Source organism: Xiphophorus couchianus, chromosome 18, assembly GCF_001444195.1.
Source record: "Xiphophorus couchianus chromosome 18, X_couchianus-1.0, whole genome shotgun sequence".
NCBI classification, from domain to species: Eukaryota; Metazoa; Chordata; class Actinopteri; order Cyprinodontiformes; family Poeciliidae; genus Xiphophorus; species Xiphophorus couchianus.
Genome location: NC_040245.1, coordinates 27,502,055 through 27,521,642, shown reverse-complemented (window position 1 = coordinate 27,521,642; position 19,588 = coordinate 27,502,055). Strand labels below are relative to the sequence as shown.

Here is a 19,588-nt window from a genome sequence, read left to right as displayed (position 1 = left end):
TGGTTCAATATATGAAGTCCCCAAATTAGCTAGTTAGGTAGTTCTCCAACCACCACATCATTACTGACCTTACTTTTATGTTAAACACGTTTCATAAATTTTTACATTATTTAATTTAACACAACTTGTTTTAAATCAAAATCAAATACAATTTTATTTGTATAGAACATTTCAGCAGCAAGGCATTTCTAAGTGCTTTACATCATACCAAACACAGAAACACAATGTCATCAAGTAGGGGGTTCTTGCTTTTGCATCCATAAAAGGTTTACCGGTTACACTCCTACTGTGTTATATGGAGCGAAATACCTGTTGGTATTAGGTATGTTACTCATTTGTTCAGTAGTTAGTAACCTATATTACCAATAGGTAATAGGTTACCTAATAACATACTTATTATTAGGTATGTTGTCAAACATACCTGTTTGACAACATACACATTTGATTCTATAGTACATTTGATTTCTATAGTAATTATAGCAACCCATCTCAGCAGATAACAAAGGGTGAAGCTGAAAGGGATCAGACAGGGTTGTCCTTTCTGCCTCATTTGTTCAGTAGATAGTAAATTCAAGCATTTTTTTTTTTTTTGGTCTGATTATATTTATTTCAGGTGTTGTTCCAAAAACACATCTTAACTTTTACAAGTAAGCTGGAGATGTTTTCTTTCTTTAGTATGTCCAGATAATTTAGTACTAATTTATTTATCTTACAAAAATGCATAATGTCATGTTTTAATATGCAACAACTACTTACTCTTTAAATTAAATTCAAACATGTCAACCACAGAGGTCTGGTCTGTTTAGCAGTAGATAACACTTCAAGTTATGGCTTATATAACTTGAAGTTTTCTGAGCTTTTAGAGTTGCATTCAACACATTTCTGCCAACACTCAATAAACTCTGATTCCACAAACCTGAGAAGATGCAGTGAGGTGGTTTGACTTTTAACAAATGTTGTCTTCCTATGTTTTTACACATAGGATAAAGATATCATGAATGTTTAACTGTGTTTTAAAGATTCTCTATTTACGCTACAATAAACCCCTTCACATCTGACAAATATGTTCTTGCTGTGGTTCCACTGCTCAACACAAGAGGGCGCTCACTCCCAGTTGATCAGTTATGCTAACAGGCAGCGAGAAAGATTGTCACAAACAGAAAACTCCTCCGTTCCAGTAGGATTTTAGCCAGGATTCTTCACTGTTTAATCGGAATTAAAATCTATTTTGCAGAAATTTCATTTTAGTGTACAGTCAAAATAGGTTATTAATACGGCATTATTTGTAAATATACTAAAATTAGTTTTTCAAAATGTTAAATGAGAAACTTTATGATCAAATTAAGTCTATAAAATGAATAAGTAAAAGTATAAGTATATACCTGAATATATTTATATATTGTATATTGTAGTTTAGTTTTAAATGAGTAATTGCATACATACCAACGACAGTGATCTTGTGATGTAATGTGGACTATATTAAATAGGATGAGGTGTTGCTAGGATTGCTATTCTGAGTATTTCACAAACTGGAAGTATATGTAGGCCCATTTGTTTGTTAATTATTAGCTGTTTGCTATGTCAGAATAAGTGCCCCATAATCACGTCACTTTAATTTGGGAAAGTGGTGTTAGCCTGCTGTAATCACTCTGTTGCATTGTGCTATTTTTATCGATTTTATTACAGATAAATTGGGAATGCACCTATCTGAAAATTTGGGCCGATGTTATAACCAATATTTACCAACGTTATATAGAATATATATTGTCCTTACACTTATGACACTATTAAATGATCTCACCACCTTAATTGCTTCTCTCCTTAAGTTAGACACCCCAAAATCCTGCAGGGGGGACTGAGTGTGTTGTTTGCTCAGAGCACCAAACAGGTTAGGAACAGCCCTGTTCACAAATGTAATTTGAGAGCTACTAAAAACATTTAAAATACTAACTATTTAAGGACTCATACTGATAATTATCCTGTTTAATACGTTCTTATTACACCTAGTTATTCTTTCACAACAAAAGCGTGCCGTTCCATAAACAAACCAGACTTCAACCGACAAGCATTTTTATTGCATTTGATGTTTATTGTACAGAGAATATTCCTGCGACTGACAGCATGATGCATTCAGAGGTCAGCAGGGAGCGCAGGGGCTCGTTAGCTCAAAGCTAATGCCAGGCGTTATTGTTTATACCTCTGAACAACCAGTGCTAAACGCTAAGCTAAGCACATTCATTCCACTCAGAGAAGCAATAGAGATTTTCAGACAAGGGGATGAAGAGCATCATTCGTTTGATCACATAATTAGCAATTGACACTACTAGATGTCAACTGTAGTCCGTGCTATGAGATCAGTATTCTCATAGGATTAAAGAATTGACTGAGCACTGCATTACATTATGCAGAGGAAGTAGACATTTCTTTCAGACATGAGAAGTCCTGATTACATTCCTGATTGTCTTCATTAAACATTGCAATAAAACACTGTCAGCTGTTGTCATTCAATATATTCACACGTCACCTATTTTTATCTAGTCTAAGGGTTTATTGTGCTACTCACCGGGGATATAGCATAAGAAATACAACATAATGCTTAATAATTATGTCTTTGTTCAGTAAGCATGGCAGGAGCCAAAGGTGCGATGTCCAGCCTCGCCATAGTTATCACCACCGCTGTATTTCCCCTGACATGCCAGACTGTTCACCTGAGAGGAATAAAATAAATAAACGTGACACAAAAGCAGGCAGCTACTTAAACCTGGCATCATAGTTATTTTTATGTGCAGCACATGTCAGGAAAAAGTACCTCTGCTCGCTTAACAAACTGCTCCGTGGCGGTTTTTTCGTTCTCCTTGTGCCCTCTCCAGGCTCTGAGGGCAGACACCTGCAGGGCCCGGCCGAACGAGAACGTCAGGACCCAGGGCTTGGCCAGGGGGCAGTTGTTGATGGCGTTCAAGTGGACGGAGGCCTCTTCTTCACTCTGACCTCCAGACAGGAAGCAAATCCCTGCAGGGAGTAAACCATCAGTGTTTGGCATCTTTCTGTTAGGTAAATACAGTTCTTTGCAAACGGGGATTTTACATAAAACCAGGGGTAGAATGGAGTGTTTTCAAAAGTGTGTGAGTGTTTCTGGTCGGCAGTGGGTGTAGTGTGACTGACCCGGTACGGCCGGGGGAACGGTGCGGCGCATGGCGGTGACGGACGCCATTGCCACCTCCTCTGCGCTGTACTTGGTGGGGCAGCTGTGTCCAGGAGTGACCATGTTGGGTTTGAGCAGACTGCCTTCCAGATAGACATGGTGGTCTGACATGGCCTTGTACACTGCAGCCAGGACCTGCAGCACACAAAAAGTTTGAACTGAATGTTGTTTTTTTTGCTAAAGTCTTAAATAATTCCATATTTTTCTGTGATGTTCTTTCCAAGTAAATTTTTTTCCCCCACATTCCTGAGGCTCTTTTAACTCTCCAGCGGATCTGAGGAAAAAGGCTTTTTATCCTGTGTGTGGTCTGTCGGGTCGCACTGAGCACCGTGGCATGCACTTTATGAGGTTTTTTTGTGTGTGTGGTTTCGGAAACTGATGGTCTGACACACTGCCTCTTTCCATTGTCAGACCGTGACATTTGCCACGCTCCTCCTGAGCATTACTCTAAATCAGTGGTTCTCAAACTTTTTTCAGTGATGTACCCCCTTAAAAATATATTTTTAGTCAAGTACCCCCTGACACGGGCAAAACATTTTTGGAATTAAAAAGAGGTACAGTGCTGTAAAATCACTGTCTGATTTATTAAAGCCAAACAACTTATATCAGTGAACCTGACAAATACATCCATATTGCAAACATTGCATGGTTAAACAAAAAAGAAAAACAGAAGACGGTGACCACCAGGAAGGTATAAAACCAGTCAAACCGTTTTATTTTAAAGGATATTGAAACTAAATACTGAATATAAAATTCAGTGCATGAACACACATTTATATTTTATCAAACTTTTTACAAAATAATTTTTCCCAAGACTTATTATGAGGAGCCTACTGAGTTTTTAAAGATATTTTGAAAAGCTTCACGTACCCCCTGCAGTACCTCCACGTACCCCCAGGGGTACACGTACCCCCATTTGAGAACCACTGCTCTAAAAGATTCTCCATTATCTTTTGGCATATATAAAAGATATGTGCCATGTCTTTTATATATGCTTAATCACCCGGTACGGCCGGGGGAACGGTGCGGCGCATGGCGGTGATGGACACCATTGCCACCTCCATATATATATATGCCCCACCATTTTAAAGTTAATTTCAGACCTTAATTTGGGATACATATATTAAGTCTTTTTAAGTGTGTCCGGACAGCCTGATATTAAAAATACAAAAACCTCACCTTCTCTGTGACATACTGGCAGCGTTTCAGGTCGTGGTCACCATCAGGTAAAATCTCTGGCTCAATGACGGGCACAATGCCATTCTACCCAAAACATCAAAGATTCTCAATCAATCTACACAGGAGTATCAGTCCACAAATAACGTGCAGACTACTGATCCCTCTAACCTGCTGGCAGATGCTCGAGCAGCGCGCCAGCACATTTGCATTTTCTGTGATTGCCAGTTTCGATGGATTGGAGTCGCTGATTTTGAGCACGCAACGCCACTTTGCAAACACCGCTCCATCCTTCTTATACTGCGCACAGCGCTCCGCCAAGCCATCCAGACCTGCAGAGAAAGGTTTAAAGCTGAGCTGCAAATCCTTTAAAAAAAATAGAGCCAATCTATAAAGATGAGCTGATCGGACCTTGCGTGGTGGTTTCCCCGCATGTTCCCGCCAGAGGAACGACGCCTTTGTCAACCTATGAAGAGAAGAAACTTTGGATTAGTTCTGACCTGCATCACGCTGCGCGTTCACTGGAGAGCGGACGCACCTTGACCCCAACCAGGATCCCCCTGTCCCTGATCATTTTCACAAAGGGAACGCCATTATCAGAGTGCTGGTAGAGGGTCTCATGGAAGAAGATGACTCCCCCAATGCAGCTGTTGATGCGATCATCCGCACTGAAGAGGATTTGACGGAACTGCCTGCGGTTTTCCTCTGTGTTCTCCACCCCGACCTGGGCCAGCCGCTTGGCCATGCTGCCTGCAGAGAAAACGTCCAGATTTATCCATCAGGATAATCTCTTTGGAGTTCAGACAATGTGGTTTTAACCAGGAATCAGAGGTAATCAGAGTGCTACAGACCCACAGACTCATCTGCAGCCAGGATGCCCTTCCCTGGAGAAACTATGCGTAGAGCCGTCTCATGGAGCTCCCTCTTCTGGGCCTCGGAGAGAGTTGGGAACTGGTGCGTCATCCTGGGACTGGTGGAAGAGTTGACCTTCTGATTATCCGGTTGCTGGCGGCAGGAGAAGGGCGGCCGCCATGGCATTGGCAAAGCACAGTCAGTTGTATATTTACAAGAAAGGGGAAAAAAAAGGTTCTTAGCTGGAGCCTTTTTGTATGTAGAAATTTAATTCTATACAGTGGCGCAAAAAGTGGGCGCTGCTAGAGGGGGCGCCAAAATGATGGTGGAAAAAAAATTTTTGTGGCATTTTCAGCATTTAGCTGCTTGTGAATGTGTAGGTAAATAAGAAGGGGGGGGGGGGGGTACCTATACTGTGTCTCCATACACATCAGACAATACATATTTGCTCTCCTGATTCTATCTAATGTTTTATGTTTTTCACTTCAAAAAACATAAAAATCTTACCAAGTATTTTTGGTCTAGTAACTAGACTAAAAATATAGTTCTAGCTTTTATTAGTATCAGAAATAATTATTTGAACATTTACATGTAAGTCAATTAATTTTATGCATCTTTTCCATTCAATTTAAAATATGAATGGTCACTGAGTCTAAAATAAAAAATAATAAAAATATCAAGGGAAATTAAATGGTACAAAAATATCTTAGCACATTTGAAATAAGACAAAACTGACTTGACTTACATCTAACTTTTCAGCAAGAGCTTGTTTTAAGTCAATAATTCTAAAATATGTCTAAAATAACAATAAAAAGAAGGAAAATTGAACTATACAAAATAATTTTTTTCATATTTGTGTTTCAAAGTACAAAACAAAACAAATATTTTTGTATCGTTTAATATTCTTTCATTTTTATTTCAAACTTAGTGACATTCATATTTTAAACTTAATGGAAAAGATGCATAAAATTAATGAACGTTCATGTAAATGTTCAAATAAATATTTCTGATGCTAATAAAAGGTGGAATGAAGGTTTAAAAAATGTTCTCCATGCACAATAAAAAATTTAAAAAAAACAGTTTAGGTAAAATCTGTTACCAGACTGCAAACACAGTCAGCCAAATATCATGCTATCAAAAGGAAGGAGAGATAAACCATCTTACCTCCCCTGATGAGGTGATGAGCAGTGATAGTGTCTCTCTGTCAGCTCTGGTTTGTATCCAACTCAAAGTGTGTCACACCTTACATGAATACACCCCTGGGCGGAGCTTACACTCCCACCTCTGCCCTACATAAGTTAGAAATTTTGATGAATCATTGTTCTAGTACGATTTGCCAACATTTTCAGGTCCACTTCCGACTTCCTTTTACACAAGTGAAATAATTCCTATATTTCTTATAGAAAATCGCAGAAGCCCACCTAAATCTGAAGCTCACAAGCAGCTTTTAATGAGAGGAATCCTTCTTTTTCTCCCTAAATGCCAGTTCCTATCACTGTGCTGACAGCAGCCATTAGGACTCAGGCTACGTCTCAAAAACCTACATCATATATCCATAATCTCTGCCCCTGTTGCAGATTTATTTAACCTCTCCCCTGAGGGGTTTTATTTTTATCTTAATTAGTAAAGGGAGAAAAAAAAAAGTGCCCAAAGGAAAGTTTCTGGTCTCCTGATAATTTGGTACTCACACCCTCAGAATCTCAGAGGGTTTCACACTCAGGCCTATACGTCCTCTCACTTTGATTACGAGGAGATCGTATGTACATGGAAATAGTAATGGTTAATTCCAGGTTTTGGTCACTCCTGTGTTAACGAGGCTTTAAATGTCAATTTGTTTTCAATTTGAAGGGTTGATTTCCTACACAAAGCTTTGACTTTAGCCACAAAGATGTGAAAAAAGGGCTTTTAGCGGCACAATTTTTTTGCCCGCCCTTTTCTTATTATTACAACTGCATACTTTTACAACATATGATGAAGCTGGGCATTATATATATGTGTATATATATATATATATATAGAGAGAGAGAGAGAGAGAGAGCGATGTTTGTAGGATTTAGATTATTTTAGAGTGCATTCATGCCAGGAAAGTCTTTCGGTCCGCTTGTTTAGGCCGGACCAAAAGCAGTCTTTATTTTTCTTGTTTGGAACGGTTTCACATTGTGCTTTTTTGCAAGTGGACTGTACTTTGTAAAAAAAAAAAAAGTTTTGAGATGGAATATTAATTTTGGCAGCAATTAGACCAGATCTTTGCCTGTCCCGATGCACAACACGCTGGCAGCAGCATCGCTATCAGAAAACAGTACAGTCACTACATTCAGCCAGTAGCATCACAGAAAGGCTCATTGTACCACAAAGCCCAGCAGTGGTGCCTCATGAAGTCCAAAAAGACTTACATTCCCTGTAGTTTGTTCAGATTGAGACCGGTCAGTATTCACACCAGAAGCGAACCGCACCAGAGTTCATGTGGAAGTGGACCAGAACAACCTCAAAAAGTGGGTCTCGGTCCGGTTGTTTGGTCAATAGGAGAGTTGGCTTGAGTTTATTCACACCTGCACAAAACGTCATGATCAACGTGGGACAAGGCTTATGTGAAGTCTAGGGTACATGTCTCTGTCATTTGTCTTGGATCATTATTCTACAGAAAGATCCAGTGATGGCCTATTTACAGTTCATTAATATTGTTTTTCTAAAAGTGTTCTGGTGTTTCAGAGTCATGATGCCAGACGCCAACAAGATTCTCTGTCGGAGAAACAGGCCCGCAGCGTGACTGGGACGCACCGGTCCACTTTTTTCACTTCCGATGCCGATATCTAAGGTTTAGCATTGGCCGATCAGTGCAGTTAGGAGTAAAACAGCCAATGTAAAACAAATGATAAACTGAAACAATAGTCCGACTATCTTGGTCAAACATGTAAAAATAAACAGCAACATGCTATCTTTGAAATGGTTCAGAAAGAGCAATTAGGAATTCTAAATATAATGTAGAACAAATAATAAAGCATGATGTCACTCAGAGCACACAGCATAGAACTAGACTGAATAAATGTGCCATTATGCAGGCACGTGCAGAGAGGGGGGCGAAGGGGGCTTGAGCCCCTGCCCCTTTTATTCTTGATGCCCCTAGTGCCCTTTTTGAGTGTCTTTTTTATATATATGTATATCAGAAGGCCTGCTTTTGCCCCTCAGCAATAATATTTAGCCAAATATAATAATTTAGCAAAAGTCTGGCTGCCCTCAGTCCAATAATGACTCTCAGAGCCTCCATGTTGTTCAGACTCCGGGTCCAAGGTGAGGAGGGGGGCGGATCTGTGTCCTCTAACTATTAAATTATGGGCAAGAATATTTTTTCATACTCTGGTTTGTGAATAAAAACTTAGTAGGTCTGATGTTGACGTTAGAAAAACTGTTTCTATTTATATTTTCATAATCGTCCTCGCAATAGCGGGACAAAACCCGCCTCACCCATAAACTCAGAAATGCTTCGGCTGCAGAGAAACTTCTGACTTTAACTTCATCATTCTGCTAAAGGCCCGGTTCACTACAGGCAGCTTGAGTCGGTTCCACCGACAGATAGAAAGAATATCTGATTTATATCAGACATCCTGATATAAAGACACGGTACCGACTGTCACCGCGAGTCGCAACGCAGCTCAAAGCCCCGGTATCACCTGGTACCACCTGATACCACCTGGTACCACCTGGTACCACCTGATACCACCTGCTCTCTGTTCTCTCTGCTTCTCCTTAACGTTTCTACCAGGCGGGTTAAAGCCGCTGCTGACAGGATCTGGGCTGGAGGTTCTGGGCTGTAAATAGAAGTTACTGCAGAACCTCAAGTGTTAAAGGAAGATTCGACCCAATTAGAGTCACAAAATAAACATCAGAGAAAATATTGAAGCAATAATTAGAACCGCAGCAAAAAGCCAAACATGAATCAAAATGTCTCCAAAGCATCGGAGGACTGACATAGAGGCCACCGGGGGATTCCAGGTGGATTCCAGGTAGATTCCAGGTGGATTCCAGGTAGATTCCAGGTGGATTCCAGAGATGCTCATTGCAGCAGTTGTCCCTCCAGGGCCGGCCCAAGGTAACATGGGGCCTTAGACAGAACCCCTCTCCCCCCGAAACCCTTCCTAGCATCACTAACATGTTTAAATCTAGATCAGGTGAATCTGTGAGAGGGAGACCAGGTTTATTGGCTGAATCTAAAATCAGTCACTGATTATTGGTTATTGGCTGTGATGTATTTGTGAACAAACCCAATTCAAACACAAAGATTACACCATATTGTAGCCATGGTAACACAACAATCAAACTATCAAGATGATTCTTTAAACTTTTACAAAGTAAACGTCCTAATTAAATCCTAAATGTATTTATTTTTCTCAGCTGAATGTATTAAATAAAATTTAATAACATTGTAATTCTCTATAAATGATGCTACAGGTTTAGATCTATGGTCTGTGTTACAATTAAACCATTTCTAGGGGCCACTGAATGTCTGGAGGCCCCTGAGTGTCTGGAGGCCCCTGAGTGTCTGGAGGCCCCTGAATGGCCCCTACCAGCAGCTACTGAGTTTTCTTTGCCTTGATATCTCAGTCTTCAGAGGTTTAACATCAAACTATTATATAGTTTTAACCCCTTTGAGCTTTTTGGATCTATAAATCAGTCTGCAGCCAAGTTGTTCTAGAGGTTAAATAGATATTATTAGGGCTTCATTAGTAAAATAGCAGCAAATTAGCTTATTTCATAACTTCATAACCTTTGACCTTCTCTCCTCTGGTCTGTTTACCAGCTACAGTCTCAGATCAGCTCAGACCTCCAGGACTGTCAGCAGCAGAAACAGAAACTTTATACCTGTTGGGGAAAATATAGACTAGATTTGCTTTGCATTGTCCCCACATGATGGCAATGATATAGTAGGATCCAATTAGATTCTTGATCAATATGGTTCTTGCTATGTTGTTGTACGGAGTTTTAAGATCTTGTTCAATGTGCCATTTTTTAACTTTGAGCCCCTGCCCCTCCAAAGGTCTCTGCACGGCCCCGTCATTATGGATCAGGCACGTTGTCACCAATATCCGATCTAGAATATTTTTTGATATCAGGGACGATAAAGATATTAATATCAGATTGTTGTACATAAACAACAAGAAACTTAGTTTCTAACCAAATTTTAGATAAAATTCCAACGCAGTACACATTTAAAAGTATAATCATAAGAGCCAACATATTTTTTCCTGGCGTCTCTCCTCAGCCTAACACTCAGGGGTTAAACTGAAATTGTCCCCTGCTGTGTCACAGTTATACTCCAGGGAAACAGAAAGTCGGAGGTTTCTAATTAAACGTTCCTGGAAAGTTAAACTTACATATACTGCTATAGGAAGATAATAAAGGGTAAAATCAATTGTGTAATCAGTGATTTTGCTTAAATGTTGCTCTTTAACACATCCTCCACCCCCAGTCCGAGCCCGAACTGTTTACTTCCTGTCCTCGGTTAATAAAACTGCTTATGTCGCGCGCTCAGTTACGTAATGGCGCTATTTACCAACCCTCAGGTGAGTCGACTCATCCGTCTTTTCCGGGGGACTCCTCTCTCCTCTCTCCTCTATTTTGGGTCAGTGTGCCGGCGAAGGCAGATGTGGGTCACTGGACTGCGTACCACCCGCACAGCCACAACACAGACTTGGCGGACCTGTCTAAGACAAAGGCCTGAGAGGGAATTCAGTGTCAGGGAGGAGCCGACGCTCTCCCATTCAGCAGACACGGTTCTGAAATAGACCCACGGCTCTGCGAAGTTCAGCAATTATACTCGGCTATCTCCCGTGGGAACCTTAGGGGTTATTTTTTTTCCCCCACGCTAACTAATTAAAGTCGTTTAATGATGATACTTTATCTGGTGCTCCATTTTCCATCCTATTATGGATGTCCTAAATGGGTTTTGGAGGGATCCTGTAAGTAGGTCGTGCGGAGGCTTAAAGTTGGCCACCAAACGTCAAGTGAACCCACGGCTCCCAACGCTGTGGGGAAAATATTCTAACTTTTTCAAAGCTGAATGTTTTGTTACATCTAAAGAAAATACAGCATTTCAAGAAAAGAAAAAACAACAACATAATACCTACTGTCAAACATGGTGGTGATAGTATGATGGTATTAGAATACTTTAGTTCTTCAGAACTTGGATAGAACCAGAACCATGAATTCTGCTTTATGGCAGAACATCCAGCCGTCAGTCTGTCACCTTCAGTTCAAACACAGTGGGGCTATGAAGTGATGGCAATGATTCAAAGCCCACCAGCAACTACACCTCATAATAGCAAAATAAATATGAAATATTCTGGAGTGACCTAGTCAAAGTCTGGATTGAAATTCATGCTGTGGATTGACAGCATGGTTACAGAAAACTATTTCTGTAACGTAACACCTATGATTAAGATACATTTGAGTCTGCACTAAATATGGTTTAAAGGGGCAGTATTACGGGGCGTGCCGTGGTGGTGTAGTGGTTAGTGCGACCCATATTTGGAGGCCTTCAGTCCTCGACGCGGCTGTCGCGGGTTCCACTCCCGGACCCGACGACATTTGCCGCATGTCTTCCCTCCTCTCCTTCCCCGTTTCCTGTCAGCCTACTGTCATTTAAGGGACACTAGAGCCCACAAAAAGACCCCCTGCAGGGGTAATAAAAAAAAGGGGCAGTATTATGTATTTTCCAGCATATAGTGCCATTTTATAGTACAATCAAGTATTTATTTTATTTTCAGTTGTTATAAAATAAAGCTAAATACACTGCTCAAAAAAATAAAGGGAACACTCAAATAACACATCCTAGATCTGAATGAAAGAAATATTCTCATTGAATACTTTGTTCTGTACAAAGTTGAATGTGCTGACAACAAAATCACACAAAAATCATCAATGGAAATCAAATTTATTAACCAATGGAGGCCTGGATTTGGAGCCACACACAAAATTAAAGTGAAATAACACTACACGCTGATCCAACTTTAATGTAATGTCCTTAAAACAAGTCAAAATGAGGCTCAGTATTGTGTGTGGCCTCCACGTGCCTGTATGACCTCCCTACAACGCCTGGGCATGCTCCTGATGAGGTGGCGGATGGTCTCCTGAGGGATCTCCTCCCAGACCTGGACTAAAGCATCCGCCAACTCCTGGACAGTCTGTGGTGCAACGTGACGTTGGTGAATGGAGCGAGACATGATGTCCCAGATGTGCTCAATCGGATTCAGGTCTGGGGAACGGGCTGGCCAGTCCATAGCTTCAATGCCTTCATCTTGCAGGAACTGCTGACACACTCCAGCCACATGAGGTCTAGCATTGTCCTGCATTAGGAGGAACCCAGGGCCAACCGCACCAGCATATGGTCTCACAAGGGGTCTGAGGATCTCATCTCGGTACCTAATGGCAGTCAGACTACCTCAGGTGAGCACATGGAGGGCTGTGCGGCCCTCCAAAGAAATGCCACCCCACACCATTACTGACCCACTGCCAAACCAGTCATGCTGAAGGATGTTGCAGGCAGCAGACCGCTCTCCACGGCGTCTCCAGACTCTGTCACGTCTGTCACGTGTGCTCAGTGTGAACCTGCTTTCATCTGTGAAGAGCACAAGGCGCCAGTGGCGAATTTGCCAATCCTGGTGTTCTCTGGCAAATGCCAAGCGTCCTGCACGGTGTTGGGCTGTGAGCACAACCCCCATCTCTGGACGTCGGGCCCTCATACCATCCTCATGGAGTCGGTTTCTAACCGTTTGTGCAGACACATGCACATTTGTGGCCTGCTGGAGGTCATTTTGCAGGGCTCTGGCAGTGCTCCTCCTGTTCCTTCTTGCACAAAGGCGGAGGTAGCGGTCCTGCTGCTGGGTTGTTGCCCTCCTACGGCCTCCTCCACGTCTCCTGGTGTACTGGCCTGTCTCCTGGTAGCACCTCCAGCCTCTGGACACTACGCTGACAGACACAGCAAACCTTCTTGCCACAGCTCGCATTGATGTGCCATCCTGGATGAGCTGCACTACCTGAGCCACTTGTGTGGGTTGTGGAGTCCGTCTCATGCTACCACGAGTGTGAAAGCACCACCAACATTCAAAACTGACCAAAACATCAGCCAGACAGCACAGCTACTAAGAAGTGGTCTGTGGTCCCAACTGCAGAACCACTCCTTTATTGAGTGTGTCTTGCTAATTGCCAATAATTTCCACCTGTTGTCTATTCCATTTGCACAACAGCAGGTGAAATTGATTGTCAATCAGTGTTGCTTCCTAAGTGGACAGTTTGATTTCACAGAAGTGTGATTTACTTCGAGTTATATTGTGTTGTTTAAGTGTTCCCTTTATTTTTTTGAGCAGTGTATATCAAACATGGCTTAAAAGAAATTTGACTTATACAATTTAACGCCTTGAAATTGGGCTTCTGTCTCTTTAAGAGGGTCCTACTCTTTCTGACATCCTGCCTCCAGGAAGTCATCACAACAACATTAAGCGTTTAGCAGCGTTCTTAGAAGCGTCGGACTGAGAAGTAGCTCGCATGATGAGCTCATCAGACCAGCAGTTCCACCTGGTGTTTGCTAATTGCTGCTGCCGCTAGTCTGGAGGAGCTGAGTAGGGAAAGTGGCGGAAGCTCAACTACAGATTGCAGCTCCAAGGAGAAACTTTGTGGAAAAAGGTGGAACTTTGTGAGAGCAGAAAACACAAAGTTCTACGTTGCTACGGGAGATTCAAGGATTTCTCAAACATGTATAAAAAAAATCAAGGCAATACTCCAGGTGTGTTTTTGATGAGGGAATAACATTACAACATGAAATAAAGCTCAAAGAACTTGTTTTTTCAAAATATTCTGGAAGTTACAAAAGCCTCTTCAGCTCTAGCCTTTTAATAAAGTGTTTAACAGCTTCAAGCATGTAAAGTTTAATAAAAGCGCATCCAGAAACACAAAGGTACAAAATGCAATAAAGTTGCAACATATCTGTAAATAAAGAGAAAAGACTGAAAGGTAAAAACATGTTAAAAAAATGAAGATGTTCGTCAGTCGCCTAGTGACTGAATTCAAACCTAGAATGAGTCGCATGGTTTCTAGTCCTGCTCTGCAGTCAACGTCACGTCTTGGCCGGGCGAAGCAGGAGGCAGTTCAGTGAGAGTTAAAGGAGCGCTCAAGGTGTTATTAAAGTCAAAGTTCTCGAGCCAGTCCGCCACGGAGCCTCTCCTCGACGTGGCTGCCCAGTCAGGGTGGCTTCTGAGCTCCAGGAGGAATTGGACCGGCGCTTTCTGGAGAATGTACGAGTCGAAGGAGGCGCCCCTGAAGAAGGCCTGAGTCTTGAAGCGCTGCAGGTCACGGAGGCGGCTCCCTGGACTCTTGCACAAAAGCTGAAGCGGTGAGGAGAGGAAAGGAAAAGAAAGAGACTTAGGTGTGAGATTTTCTAGCCCAGAGGTGAACTTAGGATGTCACTGAAGCCGACTGACCTCACTGAGCAGTAGGGTGAGGTCAGAGCTGAGGGTCTTTGGTGGAACATAAGGGCAGTCTGTGATTTTCTTCAACATGTTGATGTGGTTCGACTCCGCAGCTAGTGGAAACTGCAAAAGGAGAAGCAAAAACCAATAAAATGCGGCGTTTGTTACGAGGGAATCAAAAGAAAGTTACCTCTCCTGTAACCAGCGAGAACAACAAAACCCCGAGAGACCACCAGTCTGCGGCGTGGCTGTACGGACCCCCACTCAAAACCTCAGGAGCTGTTTGAAAAACACAAGATGAGCATGACTCAAAGGAATGAAAATGAAAAACAACACATAGAAAGAAGTTCTAATAGATCCCAAAGACAAAACGTCACAAATGTTTCGGTTTTCTAACCGGGTCAAATTGAATCCGGAGCGGCAAAGAAACCGATGTGGCTGTAATGATGAAAACGGGGGGTTTCACTCATTCACAGAGTCAAAAGCAAAGCCAACATATAACTTAAAAGAGCTGGAAAACTGGAACGTTCTCTTAAGAAGCTTAGGAAATCTCACCCATGTACTGAATCGTTCCGCATACAGTGAACGCTCGTCCTCCTTGAGTCAGTCGGCGTGACAGGCCAAAATCAGACAGGCGGAGGTGACCTGAATCGAGACAAAACACAGCAACTTTTGAGCAATATCTGCAGTAACATTTGATTTTTCTATCCAGCTTAGTGACTGATCAGCAATGAGTTCTTGATCTGAGCATTTCTGGGCATTTTGCTATTGTTTTTTTAAATTTTATTTCCTCTTTGCTCTCTGTTTAGGGTTCGTCTAACGAGTACACATGTAGCTGGGTCTTTTTAAAAGAGAATATCTCCACCACATGGATAATATTATTAAAACAATAACCTTGCAGACGGGATCGGTTTCAGAAAGGTTTTCATCCAGACAAACCCGCACAAATCCGCCCTCGAGTGTCGTTTTAAACATCCCAAACCCATAGGGGGCAGTGTAGTGCAAAGCTAAAACCTGTCAACCAATCATATTGCTTCAAAACAACCACAACTTCCTGTTAGGAATTAAGCATGGCAGCAGGAGGTTCATTTGTATGTACAGATATGTAGGCTGAACTACTTTAAAATAGCTTATTACAATATAAAGTTATTAAAACACAAGAATGTCGACGGAATCACGTCAAATCAAGTATATGGATATATTGGTACATTATTTGTCACAGACTAATGTGTGAAGCACTAAATCTTCATTTTCCGATTTGTATTTGTGTGTACACAAATACAAATATAATTTTTTTAATAAGCATTTGTAGTGATACTAAACAAAGTTTTCATGTGGATTAAGGGCCAAAAAAGGCATAAAAATGTATTTGTTTTCACAGATATCCGGCTACATGTATAAAAAGAGATGAGCCTTACCTTGATCACTCAACAGAATGTTTTCCATCTGAAAAATAATGGAAAAATGTATGAACATAACTCAGGTTATACCCAAGAAAAATAAACTACACTCTTCAAATAAAATCATACCTTTACGTCTCTATGGACGATTCCCAGATCGTGTAGGAAACCTTTAAAAGAGAAATGAATCCAGTAAACTTTACACAAAAATAAAAATTTGTTCTGATGAACATTGTTGAACACACACACACACACACACACTTGCATGGTATATTTGTGGGGACTTTCCATTGACTTCCATTCATTTCTACAGCCTAAACCTTACCCTTATTCTAACCCTAACCAAAACTCAATTCACACCTTAGTCCTAAATCTAACCCCTGACCCAAAAACAGTGTTTCCCCTTGTGGGGACCAGGCTTCAGTCCCCACAAGGAGCAGTGGGTCCCCACAACATAGTATGTGGCAGGAAAATGGTCCCCACAAGGTATTAGAAACAAACCCACACACACACATATATACCCAAGGCACTGCCCAGCTCTGCAGCAAGGAGTCGAACCTGGTCCTGGTCAAACTGGCCCTTCAGTAACCAGTACGTGTACAAGTCTCCAGCGCTGCAGTATTCGAACACTGCAGGGGGATAACACAGATTAGCACAGATACTTATTAGGTCTCCGCTGACGAGTTCAATCAGGTCAGCACAGTGAATATGTGAAATTGGAAGATTGCAAAAGGAACCACAGAAAATGAGATTTTTTTTCCCCCCACCTAATGTTGGTGAGGAAGGTGAAAGGTCAAAAACACAGTCATGAACCTGACATGAATGTTTTCCACAGTTGGTCACATTCTAGATTTTTTTTTTCTTGTTGTTATTTTCTGTCAAATGTCTAATTTTGCTACTAGCCGTTACTGGATCTCAGAGTACTTCCTTAAAACGGAGGCCTGGGATTTGGATGTAGCAGGAATCTTTGCAGCTTTGACTCACTGATGAAGAGGTGGTGCTGTGTCTGCCAGCAGTCCTGCACACGGTGAATAAACGGATGTCTGAGCTGTCTCTGCAAAGTAGAGGCAAACGAGCAGGAAGTGGACAAATGAGACTAAACAGCTAAACGTGGAAGTAGTATTTAAACTGGCTTTGTTTTAGGATTAAATGCAAAACAATGCATCCCCCCTTTAAACCGTAAGAAAGCTCTGATCTACAACAATTAATAAGGTTAGCATAATTTTTGAGAGCCATTACTTTTCTAAAAAATGGAGTAAAATTACCTGAATTATTACTTCTTCTTTCGTTTGCTCCAGCACTCCCTGTCTTAAGATCTCTGACTTTGGTAGAACCTATGTGACAACACATATCCGTTATTAAAAGCAATAAAACTTGAGAAATTAGTGCTTTATATTGTATTATTTCAAATTGGTGCATAAAAAAACTTCTGCCTTGGTTTTACTGAATCTCTGGTGTTGTGTGCCAACACCTTTCAGAGCTGACACAGAGGGACTGCTGAAAATATACTACTACTACTACTACTAATAATAATAATAATAATAATAAAAACAATAATCACTTGTGGGATTCCTCAAGGCTCCAATTTTGGCCCACTTTCATTCATAATCTATGTGATGTCCAAAAAGCTCTGAGTACATGAACATAACATAGTACATAATAATCATTGATTTGTTTTGTTCAAATTATCCACGAATGAGTCTGAATTTCCTTCAGCCTCGAGCAGAAAAGACAAAAGTCGTTATTTTCTGTGCTCTTCAACTTTGAAATCACCTTCACGGACATCTGAGCTGTGCAGAAACTATTGTCTTTTTTAAATCATTACTGAAAATCTTTTTGTCTATCACATTTTCATAAATATATATACATTTTTTAAAATAATTTCTTAGCTACTTGTTTCTTTTAAGGTTGCATTTTAAAGGTTTTTCTTGGTGATGCCTAATTTTACTATTACCGTCTAATGCATTTCATAATTTAATGTCATTTTCTTTCTCCTTTGTTTTCCTGTAATGCCTCAAACACACTTTCCTCTTTTAGAGTTGCATTGTCAACCAACCTTAGCAGCCCAAACCTTCGCCTGACGAAAAAACCTGACTTTTAGGACCGGTCCAAGAGAGCCTTTAGCGATGACATCGAGAACCTGAAAGCAGAAAAGTTGAGGTCACTTTCACACGCCAGCTAGTTTGGTTTAAATACCAACTCCCCACCTGAAAACAGTCCTCTGATGGAGATCTACGTTGCGGAAACTCGGGCAGGAAGAGCGAAACGAGGGCTGGAGGAGGTTTCTCTTTCTCAGACGTTCCTTCCCTGTCACCCGGGGGAAGCAGCTCTAGGTCCACTCCCACAGCCCGGGGAAATGCAGCAGAGTGTCCGGGTCTGCGAGGGATGGAGACCCGGACGTTTGATAGGAAGCCACGACTGAAGCGACATGGAGCTGCTGGATCCTCTGTCTGATGAAAACCGAAAATCAAATCGCTTTCGTCAGGTGGAATCAACAGGATTCTTAATTTGCCCTGTCATAACTACAAACTTGTCCAGATCAAATTTCTGAGATTATTTATTCAATTTGTAAATTAAACAACATCTACAGTATTTGGGCTTAACTATCAGATTATGTTTGTTATGGCTTTGGACTCAGAAATGATTTACTGAAGTTTTTCACTGTTTGGTCATTTTGGCCTGCTCTTCTTATCAACATTTGATAGTTGTCAATATTGTTTGGGATTTTCATGCCTACTTCATTTTGTCATACGGGTTACGTAATAATTTTTCTAACAATATTACGTTTAAAAATGTAGGAAACGTGTTTAATATACGTTTAATTTGGCTCTACAGTATATTTTCTTATAGCCAAGTTCGGTCAACGTTCTTCCTTTAATAAATGATTTCAAAGCTGATTTTTGTTTTTGAAATGCGCAAAAAAAAAAAAGAAAAAGTGGGCAAATACTTTTAAAGAACAGCATCAATTCAACTGTATACATTTTATTTTCCACATAACTGAAGGCTCGAGCCACGTCTGCGACAAAACCGCGCGTGCAATGATCACAATGAAGGTCAGTAAGCACTTATCCAATCTATAATCTATTTTTGACTTTCACCGATGCCCATTTGTGGAGCAAAGTAAAAACTGGACCTGGATTAATTTGTTTTCTTTTTTTGTTGTTCTTGTTGCTGAGCAAAGAAAACACGTTTCACTTCTAGTTGCACAAGAATCACTGCACAAACTCTGCGTACAAATACGTAACCACCTCCAACGCGCGCGCATCTGAATCACTCACTCACCTTCCTGTTTTTACCGACTTCGCATCCCATCGCACCTTCAAGACTTTCACTCACAAAGATTTTTAAAAAAAGTCTTCGTGTTTTGGTCTCGTAAATCCACGCGTCTCTGTGACTGGAGCTGCGTCCCGCGGATGGATGGATGTGACGCACCTGATTTACGGGGAGATTCCGCTCCAGTTGAAGCCGTCAGATCAGGGCCGGCCCAAGGCATTAGCAAA

General features: G+C 41.2%; 2 protein-coding genes across 2 annotated transcripts; both read right to left on the bottom strand.

The window, feature by feature from the left end:
• Positions 1–2,053: 2,053 nt before the first annotated feature.
• aldoca (aldolase C, fructose-bisphosphate, a) lies at positions 2,054–6,522 on the bottom strand. The gene is made up of 9 exons (XM_028044889.1): positions 6,395–6,522; positions 5,230–5,383; positions 4,917–5,128; positions 4,790–4,844; positions 4,550–4,710; positions 4,382–4,465; positions 3,163–3,337; positions 2,810–3,009; positions 2,054–2,708 (listed from the first exon to the last, which is right to left on the bottom strand). Exons 2-9 carry the CDS (start codon positions 5,339–5,341, stop codon positions 2,616–2,618), a joined length of 1,092 nt encoding a protein of 363 aa, XP_027900690.1. The 5' UTR covers positions 5,342–5,383; positions 6,395–6,522; the 3' UTR covers positions 2,054–2,615.
• Positions 6,523–13,740: 7,218 nt separating this feature from the next.
• On the bottom strand, positions 13,741–19,542 carry rskra (ribosomal protein S6 kinase related a). The gene is made up of 12 exons (XM_028044717.1): positions 19,371–19,542; positions 18,296–18,538; positions 18,145–18,228; positions 17,354–17,422; positions 17,073–17,142; positions 16,610–16,717; positions 16,218–16,258; positions 16,107–16,134; positions 15,244–15,333; positions 14,879–14,967; positions 14,701–14,811; positions 13,741–14,604 (listed from the first exon to the last, which is right to left on the bottom strand). Exons 1-12 carry the CDS (start codon positions 19,398–19,400, stop codon positions 14,314–14,316), a joined length of 1,254 nt encoding a protein of 417 aa, XP_027900518.1. The 5' UTR covers positions 19,401–19,542; the 3' UTR covers positions 13,741–14,313.
• Positions 19,543–19,588: the final 46 nt, after the last annotated feature.

Bases quoted from the DNA above. Each gene is read 5' to 3' on its own strand.
- aldoca (XM_028044889.1), bottom strand. From the start codon at position 5,341: ATGACGCACCAGTTCCCAACTCTCTCCGAGGCCCAGAAGAGGGAGCTC. The intron at 5,129-5,229 runs GTCTGTAGCACT...TTTTCTCTGCAG, and splicing joins GGCTGCAGATGAGTCTGTGG to GCAGCATGGCCAAGCGGCTG. The intron at 4,845-4,916 runs GTGCGTCCGCTC...TTCTCTTCATAG, and splicing joins GGATCCTGGTTGGGGTCAAG to GTTGACAAAGGCGTCGTTCC.
- rskra (XM_028044717.1), bottom strand. From the start codon at position 19,400: ATGGGATGCGAAGTCGGTAAAAACAGGAAG. The intron at 17,143-17,353 runs GTAATTTTACTC...TCTACTTTGCAG, and splicing joins AAGAAGAAGTAATAATTCAG to AGACAGCTCAGACATCCGTT. The intron at 14,605-14,700 runs GTCAGTCGGCTT...TCACCGCTTCAG, and splicing joins TCACCCTACTGCTCAGTGAG to CTTTTGTGCAAGAGTCCAGG.